At 34.4% G+C, this 25,509-nt stretch overlaps 2 protein-coding genes across 2 annotated transcripts in view; both read left to right on the forward strand.

The window, feature by feature from the left end:
• The window catches only part of LOC141516680 (olfactory receptor 5B12-like), a 70,172-nt gene extending 44,970 nt beyond the window's left edge, over nt 1-25,202 (forward strand). Inside the window, exon 2 of the mRNA XM_074227677.1 lies at nt 24,250-25,202. Within this exon, the coding sequence (XP_074083778.1) occupies nt 24,279-25,202 (924 nt within the window). The 5' untranslated portion in view covers nt 24,250-24,278. The remainder of the gene's footprint in view (nt 1-24,249) is intronic.
• Nucleotides 5,770-6,696, forward strand: LOC141516679 (olfactory receptor 5B3-like). Its single transcript, XM_074227676.1, has one exon. It carries the CDS (start codon nt 5,770-5,772, stop codon nt 6,694-6,696), a length of 927 nt encoding a protein of 308 aa, XP_074083777.1.
• Nucleotides 25,203-25,509: the final 307 nt, after the last annotated feature.

The raw sequence follows: 25,509 nt of genomic DNA on the forward strand, positions 1-25,509 counted from the left end.
ATTAAGATCCAAATGCAACTAGCTATAGAATTCTCTGCTGCATCTACACTATGACAATTCTCATAACTGCTAGTTTGGCTATTGGTTCCAATATTCTTGGCTTTCTGAATTCCTCCATTCTCAGAGACAGTTTCTTCAGTTTTGTCTTCTCTATTTCATATGTAGAACATCACTTTTTCTGTGACTTACTTTTACTTAGAGCTTTCTTAGCTCTGAATCATAATTTAAAGAAGAGATTTTATATATTACCTGATTCATTGTCTCTCCTGTCCCATATTTTGTCATTTATATAGTCTTATTCATCTTCAAAACAATCTTGAGAATCTGTTCTATTGAAATCTACCAATGAGCTTTCTTCATTTGTGCTTCCTGCCTCACTTCAATGTTCATATTCTAAGGTAAAATACTGTATTTATAACTCTTTTCCAATCATTTCATGGCTATAGAGAAAATGTTTCAATGTCCGATATTATGGTCATCCAAGTGTTGAGTCGTCTTATCTATAGCCTACGGAAAACATATTGCTTTCATTAAAATTCCCAGGGGATGAAGTTATCATTAGGCTAATCTTTTGAATTAAGGATCATACCTAAGAAATAGGCTTTTTTCTTCATTCTTATTTTTTCTAGTGACAATGTCTCCAAGATACACAGCCTGTTTAGTCTCCTCAGAATGTGAAAGTTGTATACTTTTCATTCTAAACTTTGGAAGCATCCTATCCTTGAAAATTTCCAATGACTGAATCCGCAGTCTCAATGCCATTCTACAATTTCTAGGACTTATTTGTCATAACTGCATTCCTCAGATCAAGAGAGTTTCTAAAATTCAGAAGCTTTCAATCCTCTTTTTTTGAGAAGCCTTTATATTTTCCCTTACAATAGAAAGGGACAGAATATAGAGTTCAAGAAATTGCCCATATATCTATTATATATCTTTGTTCAAGTAAACTAATTGTCTGTTAAGTGACCTGGGGATGATAATTCTTTACGTTTTAGGTAACATTGCTATTCTTTGAATTTTTTTTTTTGCTTTGGTGCATCAATGTTTTTTCACCACATTATGATTAGATGAATATTGGACAACTGATTCATTCTCCATGATTATCACCACATTTCAAAAAGAATTCTTGTTCAATTAGAGACCAGACCAGACACAACGTACTTCGAGGTCCCTTCTATATCTGAAAGTATTTGATTCTACAATTAAATGCTTGCATTTAGCAATTATGAAGGGTCTATAGAAATCAGGCATGTTATAGGAATAGAGTAGAATTAAGATAATTTTAATGGCTCTTCATCTGATCAAATTCTAACCTGAAATGTTAGAGCAAGGAATCATTGACCTTAAAATGGATTGACCTGTCCTTTCAAGATATGAAGAGGAAATCTGAGACTGTTTTCAACAGGGGCAATGTTTCTCTCTGAGCCATGGGTGGTTGGATGAGGGGAAAGTCCTAAAGGATGTAATGGACTGGAGCTATGGTACATCTTCCTCTTTCATCTAGCACATACCTTGCTTATTTGGGAACTGACTACTTGGAATATAGGAAAGCAGACATTTCCTCAGTCTTTTAATTTAACGTTTATTTCTTATTATGAACTCAATAAGCATAAACAGATATGCTCATATCAATACACACATGATAAAAGAAAAATGAACATGAAATTGTTATCATTATGTATAGTTTTAAGCATTCGATGTAATCAGTATTAAAACTACTGCTTGTCTGTGTCTCCTTTTGAAATTCCTTCTGCTCTTTTCTGAATATTTTTAAAATGATTCACTGGTTCTCTTTTATTTTTTTTCCCTTGAATCTTTACCATTATCTATTAATGCCTCAAATCTCTGGATACCTCATCCCTATGACATAAGACAATGACAAATGAATGGAAACTGCAATATTCGAGGATTGCACTCTAGGGGACAAGTCTCATCCCTTATCTATTTTTCTTTTGTCCATATGGTGACCCCATCAGGTCTAGATCTAGTGATGTCTTGACCCTGTTTTTTTGTGTCTTTTGAGAGCAGTCATGTTCTTTCTGTATCATGGGGAAATCCTGACAACAACATCTTGAATACACCCATGACTTTCTTTAGTAAGCATGATTGAGTCCCCACAGACTTGGGTCTGCTATTATGTGCTTTTCAGAGGTGCACACGAAGTAGATATGGGTGTACTCAGAGAAACCTTTATCCCTTAAGAGAATCATTATGCCCATTCTTGTAAAACCCAAATTCAAGTTTTGACCAAAAGCCATTGAAATCCTTTTGCAGATCAATTTGGGCCAATGTCCATTGGACAAGTCTTACTTTTACTGGTATTTATTAATAAGAACAGAAAAAATTCAACATTGTCTATTGACCTTACTGTCATCAATAGTCAAGGGACAACAATAGCTGAAGAGAACAGGCAATGATATAAACAACTGATTTTTTTGTACTAGATTCCAGGAACAATTTCTACAAGTGCTCTTCTCTTGCCTTTGAATTAAATTTCTAATTTAAAATTTAAGCTTAGGTGAAGGTACTTTGTAAGTTCTCCTGTTTAAAGTCTCATCACCCTTCTAAAGGACCAGGTAAGTCTCACCTATCAGAAAGCTTTTAGTTTTGCAGTAGAAGTACTCCATGAAAGAAGAGTAGTATCCTTTTTTAATGAATGGGGAGGAGGCAGCTGGTGCACTGGATAGAACACCTACCCTGGAATGAGGAGGGCCTCAGTTCAAACCCTGCCTGGGATGCTTAATAATTGCCTAGCTGTATAACCTTGGGCAAGTCACTTAACCCCATTGCCTTAAATGTATAAAATAAAAAACTGAATGGGGAGGTGAGAGTTCAAAATCATAGATTTGCAACTGACATTTTCATAATTTTCATATTACATTCAAATAGATGATAATGGTAGCTAGCATTTACTGGGAAATTCATAATTTACAATGCACTAAACTTTTAAAATTTCATTTGATCCTCACTACTGCCCTCTGAAGTAGGGGCTTTTATTACCTCCATTTAGAGAAGAGAAACTGAGACTGAGGGATGTTAAATGAGTTGTCTAGGGTCAAACAAATGACAAGTTTCTTAGACAGAGGTTGAACTTACTTCATCCATGTTCCATGTCATTTTTTTATTCTGTTTGCTGTTTACCTGCCTTCTCAGTCTTTAGATTGAATAGGTAAAGATTTTTATGAATCATTTAGTTTTATAGGTGAGTAGATACTCTGAGATGGTTGGGGTCTTGCCTGAAGTGACACAAGTAGTATTCATATTGAGGTATTCTCACATTAGATCTCATAATTTTGCCATGATATTATTTGTAATTATTTCATATATTTATTATTTATTCACCTAAATACTTCAAAGAAATTCATAAAGAATTGTGAAAATTGAATTAAAAAAGAAAATTCTTTCAGCTTTTGCAATAATATTTTTGTTTTAATAATAAAAATCTTCCTCTCAATTTTGTTCAAAGAGTAAAGATCTCCTATTACCTAGATCACAAGATAAATTTTGGATATTAGAAAGATCATCTCCTCCTGTTCCTTTACCCTTTAAGCAATGTAAGTGAGACCCAGGATGGGGGCAGTGACTTGTCTAAAATTCCAGAGTTTGTTGGTGGTAGTGACAGGGCTACAACCCAACTCCCTAAAATAATAACTTCCTAATCTTTCCTATACCAGGCTTCCTTATTGAGATAAGAATTTGGCCTCAGAATATCATGTGTCAAATCTTGGGTCAGCCATGTATACTTGGGGAAAATCATAAAAATGAAGGAATTGGACTAGACGGCCTTTAAGGGCATTCCAAATTTCAAATAAATAATTCTATTAGGATTTTATGTAGAAATTCTCGGTCTTTATTAGTGTTTTCCTAATTTTCCTGTACAGTGCTTTTTATGTTTTCAATTTTATTCTTCAATTAATTTAATTCAGCGTGCATATACTTACTGCTGTCTATGTAGCAAGGCATTGCTAATAAGTGAAAATACTGAACTCCCTATGCCTCCAACGCCATTTCCCCACCACATAGACACAATCACAGACACAACACAGATATTGCCCATCCTCCATGGTCTTATATTCTGTCAGTAGAAAATAATGTTTATGTGATCAGTCAATGGGAAATATATACTAAGAAAAATCTAAACTCTTCAAATGGGGAGCACAACTAACATGAGGAACAACAAAGGTTCTAACAATTGGAGATGGCAATCGAACTATTTGTTTCAGGGAGTCAGTGATTCTAAGGGGAAATATTGAGAGACAGAGCTTTGGAAACTTGAAAGACAGATTTTATACAGGTTTAAATAGGTAGGAGATGGGACATCAAGGATAGAGAAATGAACATAGATTCATTTGTTTGACAGTGTGACACATAAGATGGGAAATAACGTGAAATTAATCTCACAAGATAGAATGGAGAGTTTGTGAATGGTTTTACATGTGAAACAAAAGAATTCATATTTCATTTTAGAAAAGCCACTTAGCATTAGAGAGAAACCAGGTGGATATAGTCTGGAATATATATACAAAGAGATGAGTTCAAATAGGGTCTCAGGTACATATTAGGTGACCCATGAAAAGAATCTTTATCTTTTTCTGTTTCTGTTTTCTCCTCTGTAAAATGGATGGATCTCTTATACCCAGCTTTGTTGTAAGGATCAAATGATGTAATATTATTAAATGACATTCGTACACCAATAGTGTTTATTACTATATTTATGTAATCTATAAATTATTAACAATAAATTAATATATCAATCCTAACTATTAATATTTTAAGAGGAGATAGAATAAGAAGAGTTAAGGAACACACAAAGTGATTAGCTTTGGCAGTGACAAGACCCACTATTTTCCCTAAAATAGCAAAAAAGCGAGAGGGGATATGGAATAATCAAGAGGGTTCAGAGTATGAAAAAGGGAAAAGAGTGAATCTCGGTGTGATGACATTTATTTCTGCTGTTACATAAGGAAGAAAGTAATTTAGAAAATTGGATCAGCGGGTTAATTGGGGAAGAATACCAGCATTACTTTGGCCAAGAATGGACATTTTATAATATAGAAAGAAGGTTTTGTAAAGACCTCATTCAGCTGAATTCTAAGTCTTGATGAACTCCATAACTGTGGGATCATTAAAGGTATGTGACTGGTGAAATGGCAAGAAATTCCTGAGCAGTTGAGAGAGTATCACATAAGTCCTCAATCCTGGGGTGAATTCTATGAAGGGGAAAGATGAAGTGAAAGTGAGAAAAGATATTTGAAAACTAGTAGGAACTTTTAGTTATGGTAAAGAGGATGTGTAGGGAGAAGATGGGTGTCACAGAATATGTAATGAAAAGATTGAAGGTTTTGTTCAAAGAATTTCAGAGTTCTGTATCAAAGAGTTGTAGGGATAAATAATTCCAGAGAACGGCCACCTTATATGTGACTGATCCTGAGTAAAAATATGCATCTTGAAAGTTGTGGAAATTGAATATTTGTTTAATAATGATCTTAATGCATATATAGGGGACATATGTGTGCTAAAAAATTAAAACTGAAAGAGCAGAATGATGATAATTTATCAAACATCAAAAAGTCTAACTTTTGTAGCCAAACTCTAATTTCATATTATGCAAAATATTATACTATAGCCCTCACAAAATAATGATAGATGTCATGATTTCGTCTCTGTGTGTGTGTGTGTGTGTGTGTGTGTGTGTGTGTGTGTGTGTGTATGTGTATGTGTCTGTTTCTTTTGTTCCAGGTTAATCCTTTAAATCCATACGAGACATTCATGGAGAATTGTTCAGAGGTGAAGGGATTCATCCTCGTGGGAATAACAGATTCTCCTGAACTTCAGATCCCCCTCTTCATAATATTCACTATCATCTACCTCATCACCCTGGTTGGAAACCTGGGTCTGGTATTTCTGATACTGTGGGACTCCCGTCTTCATATACCCATGTACTTTTTCCTCAGTAACCTCTCTCTGGTAGATATGGGTTACTCTTCAGCCATTACTCCCAAAGTGATAGCTGGATTCCTTCTAGGGGACAAAAACATCTCCTATAGTGCATGTGCTGCCCAAATGTACATTTTTGTGTACTTTGCCACAATTGAAAGTTATCTCTTGGCTGCTATGGCCTATGATCGCCAGGCAGCTGTGTGTAAGCCCCTCCATTACGCCACCACCATGACACCCACTGTGTGTGTTTGTCTGGTCGTTTGTTCTCATATCCTTGGTTTTCTTTTTGCTTCCATTCACACAGGAAACACCTTCAGCCTCCATTTTTGCAGTTCCAATATGATCCATCACTTTTTCTGTGATATTCCAGCCCTCTTGGTTCTCTCCTACTCTGTGCCATATGTCAATGAAATGATTGTCTTCTTTGCTGTAGGGTTTAATGTATTCTTTGCTCTTTTTTTCATTTTGAAATCATATTTCTTAATTTTCATTGCTATTTTGAGAATGCACTCAGCTGAGGGTCGTCAGAAAGCCTTCTCTACCTGTGCTTCCCATCTCACAGCTGTGTCCATATTCTATGGGACAGTAATCTTCATGTACTTACAACCCAGCTCAAGGCATTCCATGGACATAGACAAGATGGCTTCAGTGTTCTACACCATGGTCATCCCCATGTTGAATCCTTTGGTCTATAGCCTAAGGAATAAGGAAGTCAGCAGTGCTTTTAGGAAAGTCATAGAGAAGATAAAATCTTAAATTAGGCCTTTCCTTTTAATTAAGGAGGAAAGTACTTAGTATTTTTCTTTCACACTATGATCTTTAAAGTCTATGCACTCCTTGTTTGAAACTCTTTATTAGCCATGGATCATAGCTGGTAAATTTTCTTTTTCCATATTGATTTTAGTAAATTTCTCTCCTTAATGTCTTCCAGTACCTGATTCTATGCTATAATTTTCTTTAGAAAATTGGTGAATCTGGATGTTTTTGCATTTCAACTCTGAATTGAGCATCCTTCTGAATTTAAGTGTTAATTCATCTTTTCACAGGAGATTTAGCAAAATTCTCACATCACAGAAAGCCTTTATGAATCTGCCATTTGCTTTTTAACTGAATATGGGTAAGCTATTGTAAATTCATTTGGTTTGGGTAGGGGTAAAGGTCAGTTATCATTAAATTATTAATTCTCTGAAAGCTTTACTGAAAAGTCTGGTAGAAAAAAAATACTTGTTATACTCCCCAAGCTTTTGTCATTGGAGGCTCGTGTCAAATGGACAGAGAATTGTATAAAACTCACAGTGTAACAACTTCCTCTCCTGATATGGATTAGCAAGTTCTACCTGACAATAATTTTAGGCATTTACATTGGAGAATTAAGAGTTGAATTAATAACACATGATCACAGCATCACAAACAGGACTGACACTAAGAACATAATATTTTTTTGTTTACTTATTGACTGCCTTGAAAGCAATCTACCCTTTATCCATTATGTCATGACGTGTAATTTTTTTAATAATGGGAATAAAGTTCCTAATTCACCTATATTTGCTTTAATATAAAAACTCAAGGTTTGACTTTTTGCTTTTTATTTTTCCTCTTCTAAGTTTTTTAAAATAAATAAATTCATATCATTTAGAATTAGAATCAAAGAAGAAAAGCATTTGTGGGTTAAAATAGATTTTAGTGGTCTTATATTCTGCTTCTTATTTAGAATAAATTTCCATTCTTAACATTAAACGATGAGGCAGTCTCTTTTTAAAGAACTGTGATGACTGGATTTCTTCTGGGGTGGGGGAACAAGTGGAGAAAGCCAGGGGCACTGAAGATGTCCATTTCACTTTTGTCCAACACTAGTTACTTAGAATTTTTTCCCTAATTTGAAGTCTAAATTTTTCATTTCATAAATTCTAGCCTCCTCTTCTACCCTCGGTATTTATGAGATACATGATTTCGTTCAACACACTTACATTCCATTGCATTCAAGCACCTTAATTCTTTTAAGTTATTTACTAATTCATGTGCTTCTACTTTGCTTCCAATTCTTTACTATCTTTTAAAACTTCAATTAATTTTTTGGTGCATATGGGAAATTTCTTCTTATCAGTGACTTCCTTGAGGATAAGACTGACGAAGGAGTCTCTAGTTCAAAGATGAAGGGGATTTAAGTCCCTTTGTTTGCATAATTCCAAATCATCTTCTAAAATTATTTACATTTTAAATATCCACCAACAATGTATTATTGCCTATTATCCCATAGCCCCTCCAACATTGACTAACACAATTATTTTTTTTTTTAGTTTGCTTGGGAAGAAAGAAAACCTCTAGGTTGTTTTATTTCCATTTCTCAGATTTTGTGGAGTGGTTATTATATGTATTTACAAATGCATGTGCATGTATATATGTGTTACTCACAAAGTGATATATAAATAATCTTGGACAACACTTTTTATCATTACAATTTGATACAAATATTTTTCCCATTCAATTTATTGCCTTATTATAATTGATGCATTAAAATTTTCAATGCAGAAGCCTCTTAGCTTTATGTAATTAAAATTATCTAATTTATCTTTTTTAATTACTCCCTGACTCTTATTTGTTTAAGAATAATTTCCTATCCATAACTGTGAGGAATATTTGATTTGATTCTCTTTTATGTATTTTTGGATTAATTTTAATAAGGTCACTTAGCAATTTAAAATCAGCTACGTGCTGCAGTGAATAGACTACCAAGCCCGGAGTTAATAAGACTTATCTTTCTGACACTGTGAGATCCTGGACAGGTGATTTAATTCAATTTGCTGCAACCCTGGACTAGTCATCTAATTTGCCTTAGTTTCTTCATATACTAAAGAACTAGAGAAGAAAATGAAAAGTCACTTTATTATCTTTTCCAAGAAAATTTCAAATTAGGTGTACAAAGGATAAGGAATAACTGAAAATTATTAAATGACAATTCAATTAGTCAACTATGGTTTACTGTGTTGGTCCAATTCTAACTTCTGCCACACTGTTTTCTAGTTTTGCCAGCAACTTTTATAAAATACGGAGTTTTTTTTTCACTACGTAATTTATCATTTTCACTTAATCAGTGAATCAGTCAGTAAATATTTATTACTCTCATTCATTGTGTTTAGCACTGGAGATAAACACATAGAGCATGAAAAGACAGGGCCTGCTCTTAAAGAAATGAAAGTCTAAAGGCTGAGAAAATAAAGAATAAATACAATCAAGCCATATAAAGAATACATAATAAATACTTACCTGGAGAAGACAATTTAATTAAAAGATTTGAAAGCCTACTGAGGAAGATGGTATTTCGCTTGGCAGTTTTTCCTGACCTTAGATCTAAATATAGCTTTCTATAGTACCCTCCATTTCACCTTCAGCATAATATTTAATGTCACTAATAATTTGACTATTGGTTCCAAAATTTATGGCTTTCTGAATTCCTCCATTCACAGAGACAACGTCTTCATTTTTGACATCTGTAGTTCCAATGTAATCAATCACTTTTTCTGTGATTTTTCTTCACTTATCACTCTCTCTGCTCTGAGACATAACTCAGATAATTGATTTTATGTATAATGTAATTTGATATTTTTCCCCCACCAATGGTCACATTCACCGTAAAAATCATCTTGAGAATTTTTCCTGCTGAAAACTACCAATAGGATCTCTTCATCTGCATTTTCCATCTCACAATTTTCATATACTGTTGATTAGGAATCCTCCCATATTTATAACTTTGTTCTAGTGAATCCATAGATAAGAAGAAAGTGATCTCATTTTCCTCAATTTCCCAATATACAAATTTTGTAAATCCCACCCTCTAAAACCCTGTTAGCTTCTATAGAACACAGGATCTAGATTTCCCTTTTCACTACTTTCCAATGACTGAATCTGTACCTACAATACTTATCTCCAGTTTTTGGGAATTGAGACAATTTGAATCTTTTCTTACAATTTCAGCCTTTAGTTCAGGATAGTTTCTAAAGTTCTGAAACTTTTAATTCATCTATTTGAGGAGCCTTCAGGTCAGCTCTCACAATGAAATGGAGCATGATGTTTAGTCTTGGAAATTATCCATGTGTCTATTGAATTTGTTCATTTTATAATTTTATGCAAGTAGCCTAATCTTTGTTTTAAGATTTATAGTCATTTAAAGTTACAGGAAACACTGTTAATATTCTCTTCAACCTTTTTGTTTTTGTTTGGCAACCTTTATTTTTTTGTAATGGGAGTACATCCTGTGTGGCATGTCCCTCTACTGGGAGCAATTTGGAATGTGCAAATATCTTATGGTTTTAGGTTGCCGGGAGCTTTCACCAGTGCATCACCAAAGTTCACATAGATTTCTAAAAACATTATTGTCAACCTAGGTCTTTAAAAAACTACCCTTATCCTACCATTATACCATGCTATTTATATGTTTTTTTAAATGCGTAAGTAAAGGTCTTAAGTTGAGTGAGTATGTAGTAGTGAGGAAATTGGACTTTTATGTGGTTCTGCTTCTGTTTTTAGTTACAAAATAAAAATTCTTCACTTATGCATTGATATTCTCAGGGTTCCCATTTATTATTCCATCAGCTAATCTGAACGAGTAGTAATAGTCTCTTCACCATACTAAGATCAGAATAGTACTCTGTATCTGATTCTGATTCTATCTGTATAATCTCCTCCATATTGCAAAAAATATTTATTGAATACATATGGCCAAATTAGATGGCCTCTGGAAATCAGTCAACACATATTTATTAAGGACTACCACATGTCATTAACTGCATGAAATACCAATACAAGTAGGGGAAAAAAGGGGTTTTAGCTTAAATAACTTAGCTTGTAATGAGAAGAAAAAATAAAATTAAACTGACATAGAAATTTAGGGAGTAGGGTTTAAGCAACCAGTTCTGGAGCATAATTAGGAAAAACTGACATGTAACTCAGAAAGGACAAAAGTTATGGTTGATGAAGAAGACTTCCATAAAAGGAGAATCTGGGAAGCTATCCAATAAGAGGAAGACACCAGAGAAATGAAGGGTCTTTCCAATATATGAATTCCAGATGTGGAGATCTGGAATATAAGACAAAAAACTCTGACATGGAGCAGAGATTCAGAGTTCTAACTTCAGGATTAAATAGTCAACCACCTCTGGACAAATCTGAGTGTGAATGCTTAAACGTAGATATTAAGAAAGAGCTACAGAAGTCAATGAGGTTGATTGTTAAGCTACAAGGATGAAAACTGGAATGACTATTCATCTGACCAAAATCCAACATGAACAATTAGAGTTAGAAGACATCGCATCTATAATTGAGCCATCATAAGGCATGTTTAGAGATTGCTGACACTTTTTTTAGGTTTTTGCAAGGCAATGAGGTTAAGTGGCTTGCCCAAGGCCACACAGCTAGGTCATTATTAAGTGTCTGAGGTCAGATTTGAACCCAGGTTCTCCTGACTCCAGGCCCTGTGCTTTATCCACTGTACCACCTAGCCTCCCCAACACTTTTTTCTCAATAGGGGCCAAGGGATTTTAGGACCCTTGGGTTGCTGTAGCACTCATAGTTTTTTCTGATTGTAGGTTAGAACTATGGACTGGATAAAAAAGGTGATGCTCTGTCCTCATCTAGAACCCAGGTTGTAACTAGCAAATTTGGGAGATGGTTACATGGAACATAAGTGGACAAACAAGTATTTTTTAAATTTGTTTCATTTTTTTTATGATTAACATGCATAAATAAACAGAAAATTTTCAACATATAAAGAACAGGAAAAAATTGTGATTTTAAATGGGAATTGTCAGTTATTTTACTGTTCAGTTATTCAATGTTCATTACCTTTAAAAATAACAAAACTGTCCTTGTGTGTGTCCCCTTATGAGATTCCTTTTGTTCTTTTCTATGTATTTTCAATGATTCATTGGTTCTCTTTTCTTTTTTTTCCCTTTCATTTTCATTACTTATAAATACTCTAGGACCTGTTACATCATCCTCCCTATAACCAGACAATTTTTTTTCAGAGTCAAATGTGTTTAGAGTGCATTAAGTGTAAGTCATTTCATCCTCTGTCAGATTTCTGTTGTCTGTGGGGTGACTGTATCAGTTCCACACACAATGATTTCATGACTCTACTGAAAGCAAACATATTTCCTGTGTAAATTGGAGAAACTTTGTTGATAACAGCTGAACACACCAATAAGTTCCTTAAGCAGTGAAAGATGACTTCTTTTAGAGTTGTATGTGCTTTCATGTGTTTTGAAGAGAAGCAAAATGAAGAACTCTAGGGGTTCTCAGGAAAAAAAAATATATGATTGCCCCGTATGAATGCTTGTCTTCTAATATTTGGAAAATCCATGCTCAGACCCTTCCCATGAGACACAGAAATCCTTTTCTGAAGTACATTTGGCCAAGTGTCAATAGAACAAATCTGAAGTTGATTAATTAGGTAAAAATCATTTCTGTCATTTAAATTCATATAATGACCATACTGACACCAATATCCAGCAAAAATTACTGGGGATTGCAAGTAATGCACTGGAGAAATCTATCTGGAAAAAATTTCTCCTAAAAAACCCTCAGTTCTCTGAATTATACTTCTAATTGGAAAACGTATGTCAAGATCCTAAGTTAATCTTACCATTTGTAGTCTAAGGAACCCAGGGAGGATATAGGTATCAGATTTCAAGGGAAAATTCACATTTATATCTGCAATATAAGTGCCAAAAATAAAAAAAAAAAAGATTATTCTGTCTTCAGGAGAGGAGTCGTAGGATTCAAATAATGAGTTTGGAGGCATTTTTGGCACTGTTATCTATCATGACTAAATGGAAGATAATGAAAGATTAGTGATTAATTAACACTTAATGCTTTGAAAAGAATTTTGATTAGATTTTATTTGATGGGGTCAGCTAGGAGGCACAATGGATAGAGCACTGGCCCTGGAGTCAGGAGTACCAGAGTTCAGGTCCAGTCTCAGACACTTAATAATTACCTATCTGTGTGGTCTTGGGCAAACCACTTAACCCCATCTGCCCTGCAAAAAAAATGTATTTGATGCTCCAAACCCCTTTTTAGGTAAAGGAATACTGTCATACAAATTATATACATAAGGAAATATACTGAGATATATTAAATACATTTCCAAGGTTCATTCATGTGTGTGGTTCAGGGTTGGAGCTCAGTTCTGGACTTCTCATCCTTCATTCTATTCTTTATTGCATTCTGCTAATATCTGAGTATACATAAACAAACATGCACTTAAGTGTCAGTATACTAGAAGACTGAATCAGAATAGACCTTATAAAAAACCTTGTTTTATTGCTAAGGTGATTAAGGCTCTGGGTAGGTGAGGGAGTTGTTTCAAGTAGCTGAGTAAGTTAATGATAATAGTAGGGTAATGAGATAACTCTCCCAAGTCAAAGCTCACTAGCCTTTTCATGATTCTGAATTTCTTTAAAAAATGAAAAATTTGGTAGCTGCGTTCAGGAACTGGCTTGGCTATGAATTCTTAGGAAGTGTCTTATCTTCTTTGTGTCTCAGTTCTCTCAGTAAAAAATGAGAGCAGTAGATTAGATGATCTCAGGTTGCTTCTACATTTGTGATCATATAAACTCATTTGTGTTAATTCTTGCTCTCCTTATTGTCTTCCCATTCTTTCTCTTCCATGAAATTTTTTATGTTCTAGTTCATTCATTCAGGTAATTCAATTCAGTAAGTATTAAGTGACTACCATGTGCCTAGATTTGTGCTAGACTTTAAGTAAGGAAAAAAAGATGGATGAAACAACACAAACCATGAAGTTGTTTACATTCTTTACATACATACATATACACTCTTCTAACAACATGGAATATGCAATAAGTCAATATAAAGCTTAAGCTGATTTTGAGTATAGGAGCTGTTATCTGAGCAGGACTTTTGGGATACAAGTTTTGATTTTTTCCAAAAGAAATGTTAAGGTGATGGCATATTTAAAGATTGGGGAATATTTTGTGCATAGGAAAATAGGTAGGGGCGGCTAGGTGGCCTAGGATTCAGGAGTACCTGGGTTCAAATCCAGTCTCAGACACTTAATAATTACCTAGCTGTGTGGCCTTGGGCAAGCCACTTAACCCCATTTGTCTTGCAAAAACATAAAAATAAATCAGTAGAAGATATGGGATCCTGGATCTAGTGGATTGTAGTTCAGTCTGTCTGCAGTATGAAATGATGAAATGCCTTAATGGACAAAATGTGTAATACATCTGTAAAACTAGGTTAAAGAGAGATGATAAAGAACTTTAAATACCAAATATAGTTTTTTTTTAAATTTTTTTAATTTTTGAAGCAATAGGTTTCTGGTGCAACACCAGAATGAGAATGAAGCTCTTTGTTTTAGGAATATGAATGTGACTATTATTTGAAAGATTTATTTTTTCAGGATGTTGATTTATTTTCAAATATTTGGTAGTAAGCACATTATTTCTAATAACCTTAGAAAATGAATGGATGAAAATAAAAAAAAAGAAAGAATGACTGGGATGACATATGATATACGCGGTGTAGATGATACAGTGGGCATGATGCTGAAATTGTACTCAGGAAGACACAGTTCTCATGGCTCCTTAGCTACTCATTGTTCATGTGATTCTGTATAAGTCAAACTTTATCAGTCCCATTTTTCTACTTTTAAAATGGAGACAGAAATAACATCTCCTGTGCACGGTTGCAGTGAGGATAAAATGAACTAGTATTTTAATAGTACTTGCAAATGTTATGATGACACATAATACTAGGGGTGAGAGGAGAGAATGTGATGATAAATAGAAGTGCAGTATTTGACATTTGCAAGAACCACTTGCAAATAACACTGACCACTTTCTCTGAAAGAGAAAAATGAAAAATAAGCTTGGAATAATAAAGAAAATTCAGTGTATAAAGTGTTGGAGAGAGACCTAAAGAGATGATAGAACTTCTCTTCTATGATGTAGAATGAATCAAAAGGAAAAAGGAAGTTTTAGAAGATAGGGAAAAAAACTATAAAATGGTGTATTTTTGAAGGTGGATTTGAACATTAAGTAGAAAAGAGGTAAATTGATTAATCTAGGCCAATGAGGGTTCAGAAAGAGAATCAAATACAAAATATTCAAAGATTCAGTTCTTATAATCATGGAATTCATTCTATAAGCCATATAATTCATTCCATAGTATGACAAAAGGTAGATGGTAGGCATAGTCCCGGGTTTGAATGATGGATTCATGGACAATGGGGCATCGGTTCTAGTATAAGTAATTGAATATGGTTGAACCATACAAGCACAGGTTCAGAAGTACGAAAGAAAATAAGCAGATTGGAGCAGGGATGATGACATTTCATGAATTGTTTTTCTGATTGTATTTTTATTGTTCAGGGAAATTACCCAAATTCATAAAGGAGTTTATGGAGAATGGGTAAAATTTGAAGTTCATTTTTGTAGGATTAACAGAAGCTCTAGTACTTCAAGTTCCTTTCTGTATATTGTTCATTATCATCAACCTCATCATTCATGTGGGGACCTTGGAGATGGTATTTATAGTCTTCGGGAACTCCTTTTTTGCATACACCTATGTACTTATCCTACAGTAACCTATCTCTGGTGGATGTTCTTTATTTTTCAGCTATTACTCTTAAAATGCTAACTAGGTTCCTCACAAGGGACAAAATTATCATTTACAATGTTTGTGCTACTCATGTATTTATATTTTCAAGATTAAGTATTGTGGGAAATTCTCTCTTGGTTGCTCTGACTTATGATTATTAAGCAGCTGCTAGTTAGGTTTTTTCTTTATATCACCATCAAGGTATCGTCTATGAAATTTTAAAATAGATCACTTCACATTTATCAAGAATATTTAATGAAAATCCAATATAATAGTGAACAATCATATACTGTTCACTTTTTGAGTCTATCATTTACTCTTTGACCTCTGGAAGTCATTGTGTGATGATGTATGAGTCAGAGTTGCCCAATAGTTCAATATAATATTTAGATATTATTCTTCCCAAGCTTTTGTAGAAACAGTTGGGGTGTGTACTTTGCAGAAGATTCATGCATAGAGATCTCAGTGTGAGAAATACCCCTCCATATGCAGACAGGAAATTCTTTAGTAACTTATATTCTTATTGGGGGAGGAAACTGGAAGTTCAATTATTTATAAGTTGTCACATTACTAGTTAGAGATACAATCCAATATATACTGGCATATAGAAAGATGCCATAAATGTTTATTGATTGACTGCTTTGAATACAAACCAGTCTTTTCAAAGTTTTAAGACATCATTCAGCTGAATAGACCTCTTTATGAAATCATAACTAAGTTTATGCTACTTGTCCTGTCTCTTCAGAATAGTCCTTTAGTCTTTGCTTAAAGACTTCCAAGAAGGAGGAAGTCATTGTTTCTTAAAGTAATGCAATCAACTTTTGTCCTGCTTCTGTAGTTAGACATTCCTTCCTCATATCATCTAAATTTGCAGTTTCATAACATCTAGTCATTACTTCATTTCTGTCTACAAACTCAAGCAATATAATGAGAATAATTTCCACATATAGAAAGACAATCATATGTTCACTTTATGAGTTTCACTGTATGCTAAACATGTCTATTTCTTTTTACTGATTGTAATATGAACAGGACTCCAGGTCATTCACTATTCTGGTTCCCTTTTTTAAATGCTCTTTAGCTTATTAATCTTCTTATAGTGTGATGCTCAGAACTGACCATTCATTAAATCTTATATGAAATTTATTCCTTAGGATTCTTCTTTATATTGGGCATGATTTTTAGGTAAAACAAATGGAAAGTTGTCAGCTCCCTTTCATCTGATGGATGACAGGTCAACACCTTAAACCTAATTTTCTCTCCTCTTTCCCACAAATATTCCATAAAATTTTTTTTATTGAAAATGTCCTGATATTGAAGTATTGTGTTTTAGCATACCCAGCATAGTAAAGTAGACAAGGTTGATTGTTAATACTTAATGAATTTTTGTTGATTGATTATTTTCATTTTTTAGGTTTTTTGATTCTCTGATGCAGTAAACTTCATCTTTTTCAAATGGACTTTTATGAATTCGGTTTAAGTAAAAGAAAGTCGAGGTGATTGAAAAATCACATACTTAATTACAAATGTTAACATCTATTGCTTATTTATTATAAAAGGAACAGAGTATGCTATAACAGTGAATCTCCTCTATTAGCAGCCAGGAATGTAGAGAAAGAAGCTCTGTTCTTCCAAAATGGAACTCACTGCTAACTTCTTAAGTTTCTCTCCAGTATCCATCTCTCTTAGAAGAAGGACTTGGTCAATTTTTATGCTTAATTGACCAAACTCCTAGGTCTTTTATTTCCTTCTTAAATTCTCTTGTCAATCAAAAACATCCACACTAACATCATGTATTTGAAATGTTTGTCAATTTATTATAAGGGAATTAAAATTTCTCACTTCAAGCATGAAATTTTCATGGTGAAAGAGAAATTAGGATTGTGTCATTTGAGATAGGAGATATCACTGATGGTCTGTTGAGAAGATTTTGGTTCAGTTCATCTCTCTACGATAATATCGCCATCAATAATTAATGTGGCTCCATCTGCACTGAGTGTTTAAGATGTACCATAGCTCTTTGGCTCATAAATAGTCTTCAGGGCATCAGAATGTGGTTTGGATTGTTAGTATCAGTTCCAGTACTTCATTATCTATATGTGGAACCATCAAGTATAGCAAAGAAAGTTGCAAATAGAGTGGATAAGTTCACTTCCCTTGACTATATACTTTTCAGGGATGAACATATTGATACTAAGATTGGCCCACATATTGCCAGAGACCCCAAGTGACATTTTGGAAGAGAAGGTACATTAGACTGACTATCAGATTTAAGGTCTGTGGAACCATAGGCCAACCTCATTGCTGTACATTTGTGAAACCTCGACTATCTACCAGTGCCATGCCAAGAAATTGAATTTCTTCCATTTAAATCATCTTAGGAAGATTCTGAGAATCATCTTGTAGGATATCAAACTGGGACACTAATGCATTATTGGCCTAGCTCTGAGCTGATCCTACCTTTCTGGAGAATAATTTGGAATAATGCTCAATGGGCAATAAAATTTTCATACCCTTTGATCTGGGTCTATACCCTGTAGAGATCACAAAAATGTAAAAACATCACTTATACAAAAATATTTATAGCAGCTCTGGTTGTGGTGGAAAAGAATTGAATACCAAGGGGATGGCCATCAATACGGAATGGCTGAAAAAATTTTGGTGCATGTATGTTATGGAATACTGCTCTTCTATTAGAAACCAGAAGAGTTGGGATTTCAGAGAAGTCTGGAAATGATTGCATGAATTAATGATGAGCAAAATCAGAAAACATTCTACACTCTAACAGCAACAAGGGGGTGATGATCAACCTTAATGGACCTATTCAGTCCATCAGTGCAATAATCAGGAACAATTTTAGGGTGTTTGCAATGGAGAATACCATCTGTATCCAGTGAAAGAACTGTGGAGTTAAACAAAGAATAAAGATTATTACCTTCAATTTTCTTTAAAAGGATGTCTTATATACTACAAAATTTTGCTAGCTCTAATAATTTATTTCTTCCTCAAGAATTTATTTTTTCCTCTCAATACATTCAACTTTGATCAATGCATGGTATGGAAACAATGTAATGATTATCAGATTGCCTTCTGTAGAGGGGGGGGAGAGGGGAAGAAAGGAAGGATGGGGGAAACTGTAAAATTCAAAACCTTACAAAAATGACTATTGTATACAATTGGAAACCAAATAAAATATTTATACAATAAAAAACATAAGATACCAGATACTATGGTTCTCTCTCAGACTAATCTGCCAAATATTCAAACTCTATTACAGAGAACACAATTGAGATAGACTGAACACATGGTTCAAATGCCAAATGTGTGCTTACTAAAAAAGACTTTTTTTATAGAGAACTCACACAGGGTAAGTGCTCACAGGGGGATCAGAATAAGGGATACAAGGAAACACTCAAGATCTCTCTTAAGAACTTTGGAATTGGTTGTACCATAAGGGAGACACTGGTTCCGGGCTTACCATCATAGTGTACCCTCATCAGAGAAGGTTGATCATCACTAGATCCAAATGGGGAAATTGCTCAAAGGAAATATGAACTGCATAAGTTTAAAGAAATCACCCTAAATGTACACATGGACTATTTGAACCTGGTCTGGGGTATAACATTCAGAGCTTATATTGGTCTTTTTAGTCACAGTCAAACACATAGCAGCCACAGTCAGACACAGTGATACTTGACTAATATAATATCATTGGGTCATCTTTAAGACTGGAGGACAACAACCAAATAGCAACCTAACAATCTAATGCTGTTCCATTTGTTAGGGGGGAAACATTCAAGATAGCATGAACTACATGTAGCAATCATCTTTTCCCTGCTTTTAAGCCAGAAGCTGACACCTCTTCATATTGTAGTTCTTTCATAGCCCATTCTAGAGAATTTTTTAGATTTATCTGAGAGGAAATCTGAAAGAGAGTAGTCCAAAAATGCAATGGATTGCCTCAGGAAGACCTTATTTTCCTCATTGGAATACTTCAAACAAATCTTGAATTATCAGGAAACAAAGGAAAAAAATTTCAAGGATGGACTAAAACAATTGACTGTAAAAGTGATTAATAGTTTGGAGCCCATTCATTCTATTGTTGAATGTCTCAACTTAACTCTTAAGAAAGTGTGGAGAAGTCAATTTTAGAAGTTCATCTAGAATGAAGTATGATCCTTCCATTTTCCTTATAATTTAGACTGAGCACTCAGAGTGAGGAGGTATTTGTTTTAAAAACTGATCAACACATTACTCTCACTTTTCCCAAGACTACTATTAGGAGAGGGAAAGAATCTTTCTGAAGTTTTGTTGGTTTCATAATGAAATGACTTTAAGACATTGAATGGACAGGAAAAAGAACATTGGTCTTCCGTTTGATACAGGCCTAATTTCTTTTGTTGGTGATTACATGAAAGTGTGTAGAGAGACAGTGCTTTTCAAATACTTCAGTGAAATCTAATTGTATTACTGAAAGCCCCAGGGTTTTGCTCCTACAGAACTTAACTGTTTCCCTGAATATGTTTCTCTTGCCTGTCCTTGGATTACAGTACTTATTGCCTAGTGACACTCATACCCTTCATTTCTTGATTCTCTTGAACATCTTTCTGTTCTACATATTCCCCCAAAAAGTTTGATATGAACTGAATACCCCTAGGATTTCACTCAGTAATCAGAACTATATCCCTGTACACTGGAGAATTAATTACATTTTCTGAATTCAAATTTTACTGGAGGTGTGAGTATTCTCAGATGATTAATTTCCCCTAAAGATAATTTATATTCTCATGTTTTGATAGGGCCATTCTTAGTTTTGATATGGAAACTCTATTATGACACCATTTGGATTTATTTCAGTTAAAAATAAAAGTTCAATCAAGAGGCTTTCCATTATTCTTGTGACTGCTTGAAATATTGTTCCCATGCTTCAGTCCAAACTACTGAATTTGTTTGCAGAAAATCCATGCAAAAGTGATAGTTGAGGTGAAGTCATTTTGCTGAAGAATTCTGGTTATTTACAAGCACCAACTAGAGAGGAGTTTCTTCAGTGGGAAAGGCATTGAATTGAAAATGGGTAAGTGAATGTGCTCTGCCACTTCTTTGCCTACCTGAAAGATTCAGGTAGCTTTCCCATAGTACAATTTTAAAGTCATACCTTATTCAGATTTGCAATTTATGATATGTATAAAATTAAAAGAAAAGGAGAAATTTGTTATATAGTTAGAATCACAGGATTTAATGTAAACAAATTTTAGAAATTATCCTCAATAATGTGCCAGAAATTTAGAAAAAAAAACACTTAGTTTGCTTAAATTTATAAAAAATTGTAGGTTACAGTGCAAATGTTGGATGAGAAAACAAACAAACAAATTCATCCTACTCTTTGTATGAAGCATCGTACACCGGAGAAAAATAGCTCATGACCCTTTCAGAGTTTACACTTTTAGGATCCAAATGGGGAAACAAAAATTGTTCTTCCTCTTTGGTTCAAAGTAGAAATCAAATGAACACTTTTCATTTCTGCAATAAATACCGCTTCATTTACTCAGAAATCACCCTGACCTAATTTGTGTGAACATTGACCCACCTATTGCCACAAAGTATGAGGAGATAAAACAGCAACTCTGTTTCCAATATGGGCAGAGGCTTTCTCAGACTCTGAATATTTAATATTAGTCATTGTGAAGAAATTCTCTTATAATACCTCTTATTTATTTCTTCTCCGTTTAAGTTACCAATTGAAGACTATTGGTAAAGACACTAGGTCAGTTCTCATTCTTGGATTCTTGTCATCTTATCAGAAGGGACATCTTAAATATCACAGCTCTAGGGACAAACAAATAAATTGAGACCTAAAATATTCATATCATATATATATATACATATATACATATGTATGTATATGTATGAATATCCTTGTCTTTAAAGTCGGTGTCGTTTTCTTGTTCCCCATGGTAAGTGAAGGAGATGAGTTAGAAGGTATTTAGCACTTTAGCTTGGTAAAGTAATTCACATTTCTTAAAAATCATTTCATCATTACACTAACTTTTGTGAATAGAGGTTGCTTTCATTCACATTTTGTAAATGATGAAGCAGAAGGTGAGAGAGATTAAATACATTGCCCAGACTCATGTGAATTATTAATATATAGGACAAGGTTTTCACTCAATTCTCCTTTCTTTCACATCCTTTACTTTATTCTAGTCTTTCCACATTAATAAATTTCCTTAAGGAGTAAAGAATTTAGAATTATGGTACTGGGATTCAAACCCTTGCTCTGCCAGTAAAGGTAAATGCCTTAGTCTCCCTTTACTTCACTTCTTTTATTTGTAAAATGAAAGGATTAAACTAGATGAACTCTAAACACTTTCAGTTCTAAATCTAGGATCTCTGTGATAACTTTTGGGGTTCATTCTTAATAATTCTAATTCATTCAGATAATTCAGTTCAGGAAACATTTATTTCTTGCTCACCATGTGCAAGACATTTTAAAACTCTGATGACATGTAAATGAATAAACAAACACAAAGAATTCCTGACATCAATGAGCTGCCATTCCACTGGGATAAAAATGTACACAGAGAACTCAATTAAATATATATATATTCCAATACAATGTAAATCATTCAAGTGGGGACATTTACACCAGGAGGAACAGGAAAGGTATGAGTATGGGATTTGGCACCTAATTCCAATCTTTAAGGCCATCAGGGATTCTCAGAACAATATCAAGGAAATAGAGCATTTGAGGCAGGGGCACAGTTTGAAAAAAACACAAAGTTTTAATATGGGAGATTCCAGATAGAAAATGACTTGGAATAAACGAAACTGAAATGTGGGGTACATGACAGGACAAATGTGAAATGTCTCTGGAAGTTAGGGAGCAAAATTAAGGACTTTGAATATCAAGCATGCCCCCCACACTGTTATACACATACACATACACACACACACACACACACACACACACACACACACACAGAAAGATACACATGCACATATGCAGGCATTTTGGAAGCAGTAGGCATCTGGTGCAGGTGACTGAAGGTCCTGGAGCACCATAATGAGGCAGATTTTTGCATTAGGAATAATTGACAATTTAATTGAAGGTGTATTTTCTTAAGGGAGATCTTTTTTCAAAAGTTGTGAAAGTCAAGGCATTAATCTACATCAAAGAAAAAGAGGAAGTGCAAAAGGAGATAATGAGAAAACAACATTGAGAAGGATGTATTTTGTGTTAGATGTATTCACAAGAAGAATAGAGATCAAATTGCGTTTCAGACATTAAGGTGTGACTGAGTCACTTGAGTCACTTTAAGTTTGTCTTCCTCAGTTTTCTCTTTTGTAAAATAAATATAATAGCAGCAACTACCTCCCAGCATTAGCATGGGGATAAAATTTGCTAATGTATTAAAAATAATCTGCAAATATTGTGTTATTACAATGTTGTTTATTGTTGTTTTCAGAGGTAGATAGGTGGTGCTAGTAGAGAGATCACCAGGAATGAAGGCAGGAAGGCTGAGTGCAAATCTGGTTTCAGATACTTGTTAGCTTAGTGATGCTGGCAAAGTAGCTTAATGCTATTTGCCTCATCTGCAAAATGATCTGGAGCAGGCAATGGGAAACTACTCCTGTATGTCATCCAAGGAGACCTCAAATGAGGCCATGGAAAGTCAGATACGAGTGAAAAGTGACTGAGAAAGAAGAGGTAAGTGGGGAACAGAAATAAAGAAGTCACCATTGGCAAGGAGATGATTGTAAGAGATAATAATCTCTTATAAACCCATCATTTAAATAAAAGGAAATAAAAGGAGAATATGAGTTAAGGAAGATTGTCGTCATTATCAACAGTGTACGAAAGAGGGAATTCAAGAATGAAGACATCTTTCTTTGCTAAGGTGAAGTATGAAAGAAGTAGCATAGGAATATTTGGAAGACAGAAAAAACACCTGACAATATATTTTCGAAGGTGGCATTGGGAGTTAATTGGAAGTCAATACAGGGATTGCTTTAGGCATATGAAAAGTCAAGTGAAAGAAAATAGCTTGAATTTGTTGTGAACTTTATCAATATGAAAATAAGACTTGTTCAGTAACACATCAGTATGACCAGGAAATGTAGCTATTAGCACAGGGTTTCAGTGACTAATATAATTACAAAATGCCACGGATACTAACATAGGTATTCGAATATGGTTCTATGAGTGAATCACAGTGTTACAATGGTGAAGATAAAAGAGAAAGATGAAAATAAGTTTGATGAACTTAAACAGTGAGGGATGTAGCAATTTGTGACCCGGGCAAGGAGTCAATGTTCTTTAAGATGGAGTGAGAAAAAATGAGTCATGGAAGGATAAGACATGGAAATTCAAGCACGGAATTTCAGAGTTCTGTATCACAGAGGTGGAACAATTATGAGTATATAGTCCAATCAAGGATTTAGATATCATGGGAACTAAGTTGGTTAAATTTCAGTAATAATAACCCATTGCTGAGTTGAAAAGTGGGGGAAGGGATTTTTTTTCATTGTCATCTGTTTAAAAAGCATTGTAGGGTTGATATTATTGTGTTAAGTTTAACCTACATAACACATTTTATCAGACCAGAATCTTACCTTTCATATTTTCACGTGATTCTATGACCAAAAGAATCTATCGTTTATAACAAAACATATCGTTTGTTCTTTACACAGGTGAACCAATCAAATCCTTAAAGTCATTCATGGAAAATGGATCAGAGGTGAAGGAGTTCATCCTTGTGGGACTAACAGATCTCTCAGAGTTTCAGGTGCCCGGCTTCATAATTTTTGCTATCATCTACTTCATTACTCTGGTGGGGAATCTGGGGATGATAACCCTGATCTATTGGGATTCCCGTCTACACTCACCCATGTACTTTTTCCTCAGTAACCTCTCTCTAGTGGATTTTGGCTACTCCTCAGCAGTTACTCCAAAAGTCCTGGCTGGGTTCCTCCCAGGGAACAAAATTATATCTTACAATGAATGTGCTACACAGTTATTCTTCTATGTAGGCTTAATCACTGTTGAAAATTATCTCTTAGCTGTAATGGCCTATGATCGCCATGCTGCTGTGTGTAAGCCCCTCCATTACACCACCCTCATGACATCCAATACATGTGCTCATTTGGCCATTGGATGCTACATCTGTGGTTTTGTTACTTCTGCCATTCACACAGGAAACACTTTTAGCCTACATTTGTGTAAGTCTAATGTGGTGCAACACTTTTTCTGTGATATTCCACCACTCATGGCTCTCTCCTGCTCTGACATACACATTAATGAAATGGTTGTCTTCTTTGTTGCATCAATTAATGTTTTTGGTGCCTTTTTCATCATTTTGATATCCTATTTTGTCATCCTTATCACTATCTTGAGGATGCATTCAGCTGAGGGTCGGCAGAAAGCCTTTTCCACCTGTGCTTCTCATCTTGTAGCTGTGTCCATCTTCTATGGAACAGTAATCTTCATGTATTTACAACCGAGCTCTAGTCATTCCATGGACACAGACAAAATTGCATCAGTGTTCTACACTATGATAATTCCCATGCTAAATCCTCTGGTGTATAGTTTGAGGAATAAAGAAGTCAAAAGTGCTTTTAAGAAAATTATGGATAGGATAAAATGATCATTCGGCTTCTCATAACACAGTAGTGAATTTTTCAAGGATGTTTTTTGGTCCGCTTTCACCCTTAACATACAACTTTTCTGTGTCCTTGAAGCTTAAACACTTTGATCGCAAAATGAGAAGATAGGAAGTTTTGAAAAAGACCCTAATGTTGAGGGATAAAAAGGGGGCAAGAGGAAAAACAGAATTGCAGTAGATAAGGAGAATAGATGGCTTCATGGAAGTGATGAACATGAACTTGGACAAACTTTTAGGAGGTAATGGCAGATAGAGGGACATGGAGTACTATTATCAAGGATATCATGAA

This window comes from Macrotis lagotis, chromosome 3 (assembly GCF_037893015.1).
Source record: "Macrotis lagotis isolate mMagLag1 chromosome 3, bilby.v1.9.chrom.fasta, whole genome shotgun sequence".
Classification (NCBI taxonomy): Eukaryota; Metazoa; Chordata; class Mammalia; order Peramelemorphia; family Peramelidae; genus Macrotis; species Macrotis lagotis.